Source organism: Magnolia sinica, chromosome 7, assembly GCF_029962835.1.
Source record: "Magnolia sinica isolate HGM2019 chromosome 7, MsV1, whole genome shotgun sequence".
NCBI classification, from domain to species: domain Eukaryota; kingdom Viridiplantae; phylum Streptophyta; class Magnoliopsida; order Magnoliales; family Magnoliaceae; genus Magnolia; species Magnolia sinica.
Window position 1 is genome coordinate 14,331,352 of NC_080579.1, and position 9,635 is coordinate 14,340,986.

General features: G+C 40.7%; 1 protein-coding gene across 1 annotated transcript; it reads right to left on the bottom strand.

The window, feature by feature from the left end:
- Positions 1-4,533: 4,533 nt before the first annotated feature.
- LOC131251114 (protein ETHYLENE-INSENSITIVE 3-like 1a) lies at positions 4,534-8,888 on the bottom strand. Its single transcript, XM_058251631.1, has 2 exons — positions 8,440-8,888; positions 4,534-6,956 (listed from the first exon to the last, which is right to left on the bottom strand). Exon 2 carries the CDS (start codon positions 6,819-6,821, stop codon positions 4,986-4,988), a length of 1,836 nt encoding a protein of 611 aa, XP_058107614.1. The 5' UTR covers positions 6,822-6,956; positions 8,440-8,888; the 3' UTR covers positions 4,534-4,985.
- Between the last annotated feature and the right edge of the window lie 747 nt (positions 8,889-9,635).

Sequence of the window (9,635 nt, forward strand, 5' to 3'; positions counted from 1 at the left end):
ACATTGAAACAGCCCACCACCACCACTAAACGGTCCAATATAGATGGAATTTTAGATCTGATTAATTGGGCAGTTATTCCCTGATTACAGGCCTAATGGCCACACATGTCTTGAGATGCCGGCTATTCTTGGTATGCATTGTGCACATGCAAACTCTCTCTTTATAACATTTTAAGGTGAATTATTTGATACCCTGGCTAGTTGATGCTTGATACACATTCGCTTAAAAATTGCACATGTGGTATACATTAACTCAAGTTAAACTAAGTTGTGGAGCCACTATGCTAAGTTATAGAAAAAATGTTAGATGATCACAATAATCCTAACCTCCCGTTTATAAAAACTTATTGTTAAAATTCGTCAATCGGATATTTTCACTTTTAACCGTTCAATAAATGTTCACAAATCATATAGTCAAATGATAAAATAATAATAAATTTTAGCTTATGACACAACTAAAAAGTTACTCAAAATTGGACAAGTAAACGTACACCACTTATACAATTTCTAAATAGGCCATTTAGAAGCCATTAGAAAGGCCGTTGTGCATTGTACCAGAGGTGTATGTAACAACTCACTAGAATTGCAATTTAATTTCCAGTAGCTGCGTTTGGATGCACAGGTGAAATGGCAAATGACAACTGAACCGTATGGTACAACGTTTGGCAGTAACCCAAAAGGCTAAATTGGGATTTGAATCCCCACCGAATTTAATGGCTGAGATAAATCAGGACCAACTTGCTTTCTATCTTATCCACATCTCATGGGATGGGATGGGACGGGACGTGTTTCGTCCGGATGGTTGAGGCGGCAGATGTATCTACCTGTGCATCCCACTAATAGAGTACATCCAAACACATGAACATGTGATTACCTTCCTAAGCCATCATTAGGGACCCACCAGGGTGCCTCACCTAGCCATAAGGGGTGCCCTAAATGGGTGCCAGCTATAAGGATGGGGCATGAGCCCTGCCATGGCAATCCAAATTTAGGTGGGCCACATCAAAAGAAGTGGTGCCACTATTCACTGTGCAGGGCTTTTCTATTCACAAGATGCAATTATGTGTGAGAGAAAAAAGGAAAATTTTATTGCATCCTGTGGTTGGAAAAGTCAGGTACCTAAAATAGTGGTGTAAGAACCTATATACATTGATTTTTGGTGTAAAATCATGTATATAATTTCTAATATCATGTGAGTGTTGAAATGGCCTAATTTTGAGGTGTCTTTTAATCCAGTAAGGCCAGATTCGATGGTATATATACAAAAATGGTCTAACACCTCACATGCAATTTGAAAAAATGGTCTAACACCTCACATGCAATTTGAAAGTTTCAATGACGGATATGGCTATCTTAATGGTTCCCTATGGCATAGCCCACTTGAGTTCCGATCAGGCTAATTATCATCTTTGGGGCCAAACGCCTGATGACTCACTTGATGGGAGACTAAAATTGCCTATAACACATATTTTGCATAACATAATTGCTAAGTTCTCATCAAGACGAGGTCATGACTTCTCCTGGTAGGAGACGAGACATCTGCAAACTTTACCACTAGCTCTTTCATCTAATCTATATAAGGAGGACCACGTAGACAGAGTGGTATTCATTTGCATTCATCATTCTTCTAGAATATTCTTGGTTGAAATTTTCGGTATAGAAGAGTTAAAGAGATTAAAGTCTTATACTTTTATTTCTACTATTTTAATAAAGAAGAAAGTATTATATTGTTGTTCATGGAACGTAGGCATCTTGTTAATTTAAATATTTATGCTTCCCGTCTTTAATATTTTGTTCGATCTTATTTTTAGTAGTTTAGCTTGTCCTACATTAATCATGCGTAGATATTTTTTCACATCGATTCTGTAAAATTCAACATATTAAATATGTGAAACTAACTCCATCGGTCAGGTGACAACCATTACCGTCATCATATGTACTAAAGATTAGTAAAATTAAAAACCCTTACGAGCCACACCAATGAAAACAAATTAAAATTAAAATTACTGCTGCACTAAGTCAATGGGGGTGTGGATCGGCTAAGTTTTGTATATTCTCCTGGTACTAGTGAGTTGTACCTAGCTAACAAGTGCGATGGCGTATGCTCACCATGGTGGCGCTCACACAAACCTATGATTGTCATCTCATCTCATTATTCTACGTGGTCTTGGCTCATTTAGGCTGGGAATCTTGATAAATTTACTTGGCTCATTTAGGCTGGGAATCTTGATAAATTTACTGCCTAGATTGCATGAAAAATAATTTATGGCCTAGATTGTATATGCAGTATTTGATACTATAGGAGAGTGATGCTTCATATGACTAATTGTATCCACAAAGCCTACATTAATTAATTTGAACTGACTAAATATTGGATTGGGCTAAGTTAGGTTTTCAAAATCAGATTTATCTTAGCAATAGAGCCATTGGTTACTTTTCATTTTTACCGCTAAATAAATGTCTACCAATTGATTTACTTGAACTAATTTTTGGTCCGTTATGCATCTATACTTAAAGACTTATAATTTGAACCGTTTAATTTGAATTACTTGGACGCCATGAATGCAAATTTTAGGTGACTGCATATCATCTATCATCCTCTTGCAGAGTATCAATGTTTTTCTGTTATTAACTTCAGTCACATTTGGATGGACGTGACTCGCGCGCAACCTAGGCTTACAATGCTCCCCTGTAACCCAATTCTTTGTGGGGCCCACCTTGATTTTTTATTTTTTTTTCATATCCACTCCGTCCATTCATTTCTTCAGATAATTTTAGGACGTAAGCCCAAACATGACTGACATCGAAAATTAAAGTTTCTGATCTTAGTGAGGATTGAATATCTACCGGTGAAATCACGAAGGGGTTATGAGTTTTGAATCTCCTTTATGTTTGGGCTCTTGTACTAAAACGAGGTGAAGAAACGGATGGACGGAGTGGATATAAGTGGACCCCACAGAGTTTTGGGTTACTGACAAGTCACGTGCCATTTGAATGGCCTTTCAATGGTGCAGTTAGCCAGATGGAAGTGAGAAATCCATGTGAGGAGTCTTTCCACCCGTGAAAGAAAACAACCGAGAAAGGAGGCGAGGACTAGACTAGCCTCCTCTTTATGACCGTTGAATGGAATCCGCACGTTCATGGAAGTTTCCGATTTCTCTCTGGTCCGCCCACCGTAATTAAGAAACCATATTCGCTAATGACCCAGATCTTCTGTTGGGGAAGTAATGGGGCCCACACGTGTATTGAGTGCGCCCACAGATGAAAACAGATGGTCCCCTTATTACAGATGGTATGACCGTGGGATACCAAAACAGACCTCAGGTGAGACCTGGCACGTGTTCACATGGTCCATGCATCAGGTGGGGCCCACTTTGTGATAGCATGGCCCATAAATCACACCAGTCAACTCATCAAGCGTGTCTGGTAAAAATACTCTCAATAACAGCCAAAATGCCATACCATCATGCATTACCGAACAAAAGAGAGCCAATTTGGAAAAGTATGCTTTTAGGTATGGGCTAACTCATTCAAGAAACACACGGCATAGATGTTGAGGCCGTCCATGTAGTGGACCCCACTGTTGATGGAATACAATGCAAGCCTCACCGCTGAGGTAGAATGATGTAGAGCGGATCGCAGACACTTTCATGTCCAAGATGGACCAAAAAAAGCTTAGTTGGAGGCGAAAGTGATTAGGACTGTCAGAACTCTAAAACATGCATACATTGCAGACCAGAATGAGTTATCCAATGTATCGTATATGATTTTGGATAAGAAAAAAATACTTTACCCAACTAACTCTGCTACGCTAGGTTGCCAATCAACGGTTGAAAAATCATTTTATTTCTGTTTTTACTATTTATAATAAGTTTTAGTTCGATCATAATTAAACATTTTACTATTTTTAGCCGAAAACCATAAAAAGATTAAAGAAAGCTTATATGGATTTGGAGTAGTTATCCTCTTGGAAGAGGGTGATTGACCTCATCTTCATAAAATCCAATATGTTATTGACCATTTACGGAAGCAAAATGTCCATGTTATATCGACTCCGTTCATCCATCTCAAAAATGGGTCGGATTCAAAACTCAAGTGGACCACCACAATAAGCTGAGGTGATTGAACACCCACCATTGAGAACTTCTTGGGCCCACAGAAGCTCTAGATCACGCTGACATTTGTGTTTTACCTTCAGCCCAGGAAAGTTTCAACGGTGTGCGTTTGGATCCGCCTCATGTTTGGAGCATATCCCAACATGAACTGCCGGAGAGGATGGACAGAGTGGATTTAACACGAACACCACAGTGGGCCCCACAGCAACCACGACTTGGACCACTTTGGTCCAAATCAGCAACCGTCCAAATCATCTAAAGATAAAAATCAATGGCTACAACGCCTCTTCAATGGCATCAAATTCAAATAAAAACCAGCCCATCTCAATCAAAAACGCTTTTACATGTTTGGGTTTTCCTGCATTTTCAGATCTCAAGGATTCAGATTTTATGAAAAAAAATCAGAACTAGATGCAGCTCACAAAACATATAAACTATATAAAATTCAGTTAAAAAACCAAATACAAAAGTTCTCAACACTGGAATGTTTTATAACCCATTTCAAAGCAGGACCTAATCAAATCGAGCCATCCGTTTCTCGATCTGATCACGCAACCCGCCATGAATGCAAACCCTAGCAAACCTAGATCCTAAAGGCTATCTTCATCAGACAGGAATTCGATTCGCAACTTCGAGACTGAAGTTTCGATCTCGAAAAACCTACATTAGTTGCAGAGATTATTAGTTAATCTGATCACCACATGAGACTGATATAAAGAAGCCTTGTGAAAATGTACAGATGCCCATGAACGGACGGAATTCGGCGATGCTTCCCAGACATAAACACAGAGAGATGATCGCCACCACTTGAACTGAATTCAATCCAATGCTTCTGGGCAGATTCAGTTGTGCTTGATTTGATTATGCTTTTCAGTAGTACCAGAACGAGTTCTCCTGCTTCGGCAGTGAATCAGTCCCTCTAGGTGTAGGGTCTGCAAAATCCATGGCCGGCATGTTGTTGAAAGGAGACCCAAATCTGAAGTCGCTGTTGATTTCATTTGGATGAGTGTCGAATGGTTGATCGAAAATCCTGCACTGGTCGAATTGGATGTCGTCTCTCACGAGCAGAGGGTTGTTCATGGGGCTGTTGGATTCTTCAAAGATGCTACTGCCCATCCCACTCCCTTGTCCAAACATGTTATCATCGATCTGAATTCTCGGAGGCTGCAAGGGGTTCTGATCTTCCACAAGATTGATGGTTGCATGACTCGAGATCTTGTTCGGCTGAAGATTGTTGTCGTAGAATGACATGAGATCGCTGATTGATTTCTGTCCGTCAGTGGGAATTCCCAAGCTAGAGGTGTTCATGGAAGAGGGATTTGCTGTAGGATGTGAAGGTGGATTAACTTGCGGTGCTGGCTTAGGTTGGGAGAAGGGAACTGAGAAAGCTGGCTGTTTTTCTTGATTGAGCTGGAAGCTTGTAATTCCCATGCCTGAAGAGTAATTGGGTCGGAACGGACACTTCGATTGATGATTATTCCTGGAAGTCATGTCCAGAAATCCGAGGCGGTAGTCATGGTATGGGCACTGGACATTCTCACAGGTATATACCTTCTGATCAAGCATCAAATCGGGTGCATCCGACATCTTCCTCTTCCTGATGAAATCCATACTATCACATTCTCCCTTGATGGAAGGTGATACCAGAAACTGATCTTTTGCTGCTCCCATCCCCATATTGAACAGGTTGATGTCGCGAGGCTTGCACTCCTGCACTTCATCGTCCTCAGCACCATCGACATCGTACTCGCTGCTGCCGCTGAAGGAGAATGTCCCATTGCAGATCGACGATGGTGGGCAAGCATCCGGGTTGAGGTGGCGACAGAGCGTCTCCTCTTGGTTGATGACGGCCAACCAGGTAGCGCTCTCCTTTGCCGTCATCTTATCCTGCAGACACTTTGATTGCCTCACCAGCTTTCGGATCTTCGCAATGTCAGGTGACATGTGCTTGATCACGGCCGTGAGGACGCTCACCTTCCATGCTTTTTTCAGATCATGAGGCTTCTTGTATGGTGGAGGGCCTTGATCTTTCGGCAAACCCAATTGGGGCCACCAGTCCTCATTGCCTGCGGGCCACCAAGGAGGCGCAACTCCCTTCTCTAAAGGAAATCGCCTCTGAGGCGGGTCGCAGTGCTGCATCAGAGCTGACAGAAGTGAACCTAGTGTTGTATCTTGCAGCTCCTGCAGTGTGTGGGGAGTAGCAATATTTGAATTGCTATCATCGTTCACACCGGGGATGGCGTGATCTGCCTGGTACTTTGCGATCGCTGCTGGTCCATTCCTGTCGAACTTCACCTTCTCTTTCCACCATGCTCGTAGATTGTCCGACGCCCCGCTCACCGGCTTCCCCTTCTCCGGGATGATCCCATACACGAACCCCTGGGCCTTACACACCTCCATCATTTTCAACATGTATTTCAGGATGCCATCCTGTGCTCGCGACATCTTCTTCCGGCGTGCCTGTTCTTGAGACTGCCTCTGCTTTGCAACATCACCACTCTCCTTCCCTTTGTTCTGTTCCTTGAGACGGCGCAGCAGCATCCGATCCCTCCACATTCTCCTCTCCAATTCATCAACATCCATCTCCTCTTCGCTGTAGTCATCATCTTGCAAGTTCTCAGCTTCGTTCTCAGGCAGCGGCTCACTCTCAGCAGAAGGCATATGCAGGAAATCCATGTTCGCGATTTCTTCAAACATCGACATCATTGCACCCAAATTTCAATCTCTGTGTTCTAAAATTCCTCTGCTCGCAGCTTTCGATCCCAAATTATAGCTCAAATACAACTTCAATTGAAGATAACTAATCTGGATTCCGAGAAAATAGTACTGACAAATCTCAATCTTCCTGCAAAACAAACAAGAAATTCTTTCAGCATATGCATTCAAATTCAACAAAAAAGACTACTCTTTCTGTCCATCAATATCTGAATTCTTCTAAAAAGTCACATCTCTTCACAAAATCCATTCCCCATGAAGGAATGAATTCAACAAAGAAGAAATTCACATCAAACGCTACAAAATTAGGAAAAAAAAAATAAAAAATCCTCATATTCAACCAAAAAGACTACTGCTTTCTAAGAAAAATAATCTTTTTCCCCAGTTTAAGAAAGAAATCTAGAAATTTATATTGCAAACATCATCCATACACAACAAGATTTTTTCATATATGATTCATTCAACAAACAAGAAATTCATATATTAAAAAAAAACAAAAAATTACGATTTTTAATCTTCTCATACATGTATAAATCAAGAATAGCATATACGCATTCAACTCCATGGAATTTCCTCTAAAAATACAGAAATTCGAAGAATATCAAGAACCAAAGGAGCAATCAATGGTCAGATCTCAACAAATCATGTAATAAATGTCATCAGATCTCGCTGGTGAAAGAAAATTGCAAATTTCCGGCGTCGATCTGGCAAAAACTGGCAGTCACCATCAAGTAGAAGAAAAACCGTGAGAAAAAAAAAGAAAAAAAAGAAGCCATTTCTTGCCTAGGAAAACAACAAAGCGAAATTCCGACTGGTTTCCGGCAAAAAGTCAGTGGAAGCAGCACAGAAAAAGCAGATTCCGACATGAATCCGGCTACAATAGTCTATAAACCCTAAAAACCGTATCTTTTAAGGCTCTAAAAACCAGAAAAAGCTGTGAAATTCCGACACGCATCGGCCAAAACAACAGATCTGCCTGAAAAACGCTACAACAAGCATCTACACTCCCGAGAAAAGCTCTTCTCCAACACGTGTCGCCCGAACGGGATCCGTACAATCGCCGACTCGCCAGATCAGGCAAAAATCAACCTCCAAAAAAATCGCAGAAAGAGCCATAAAACATCAACATACAAAAACAGATAATTAAATTCAATTTTCCGATATTTACAAAACTGAAAATTAAAAAAAAAAATTAAAAATCCAGATACAGAGATCAAACAGACAAAACATAAACAGAGAGATAAATCTGAAAAAAAAAAAAAACAAAACAAAATTCATAAACATGAAGTAAAATAATAGAAAATTCTCAAAATTTTTTAAAAAAATACAAATCTTATATCAAAATTCCAGATATAGAAAAGATCATAAATCGCAACAGAAAACGAATATCAGACTCTCTTCAATAACACAAAAAAAAAAAAAATCAAAATTCAAAAAGAAAATATCAGAAAACAAGCTTCTACAAACACGAGAGAGAGAGAGAGAGAGAGAGAATCCAGAATCAATTATTCATAGATCTAATAGGAAATAACTATAACTATAACTATATATATATATATATATAGAGAGAGAGAGAGAGAGCATCAGATAAGGAAAAAGATTTCTAAACGTAACCTGCCTTTTTAGGTTTTCGTTTCCACCATCAAAGCACCTTCCCGAATCTCTGGTAGCAGCAGAGACAGAGAGAGAGAGAGAGGAAACGAGGGTCTGACCAGAAGAGAGAGAGAGAGAGAGAGCGGGAGAAGACGAGGGTCTGACCAGAAAAGAGAGCGAGATAGAGAGAGAGAGGGAGGGAGAGAGATCGCGGGAGGAGACGAGGGTCTGACCAGAAAAGAGAGAGCGAGAGAGCGAGATTGAGAGATAAAAAGCAGACGAGAAGAGCGTCTGACCAGGAGATAGAGAGAGAGGAGGAGAAAAACGCGCAAAAAGACAGAGAGAGAGAGAGCGGGGGAGAGATGAAATGGAGGTAAGGTAATAGTGAGATGAGAGAGTGATGGAGAGAGAGAGAGTCTTTACTAGAGATATTAACCGTGGTTAGTTCTCATTTAACCATGGGTTAAGCCGAAGAAAGAGAGGCAGCAGCGTGCGGAGCCAGCCACCCACTCACCTTCCTTCCTCGAACCCTCTCCTCTCTCCGTCTCTCTCTCTCTCTCCTCTCCGTCTCTCTCTCTCTCTCTCTCTCTCTCTCCATTAAAAATAACAGAAGAGATACAATCGAGGGTCGCGATTCCTGTAGTTTGGAGCTTACCATGCTGTATCGTGGCGTGGATTCTATGTAGGACCCACTTTTATATATTTCTTTTATCCACACCGTCCATCTGTTTTACTTGATCATGTTAAGCTATTGATCTGGAAATGAAACGTATAGAAATCTCAAGTGGGCCATACTAAGAGAAACAGTTGGAATTGAAATCTTACCGTTCATAAATTTTTGGGGCTACAGAAGTTTTGGATCAAGGTAATATTTGGTTTTTACGTTCATCAAGGTTCGTGTGACCTTATGAACGGGTTGGATGAAAAATAAAAATTTCTGTGGGCGCTAGGAAACTTTCAACGGTGCAAGTCATTATCCTCACTATTTTCTGTATTGTAGTACACCTAATCTTTCGATATACTTCAATTTTTATCTCATGACCTAAAATGATCTGTAAAAACAGATGGACGGCGTGGATGAAACAAATACGTCATTTTGGGCCCTACTGAAATTCCACACCATGCGGTAGTGTCATTCCACTAATCGCGTACATAATAAAGGAGGAGGTGAATCGCCGCACGTGTCAAATTCTTATATGTGTGGGATATCTT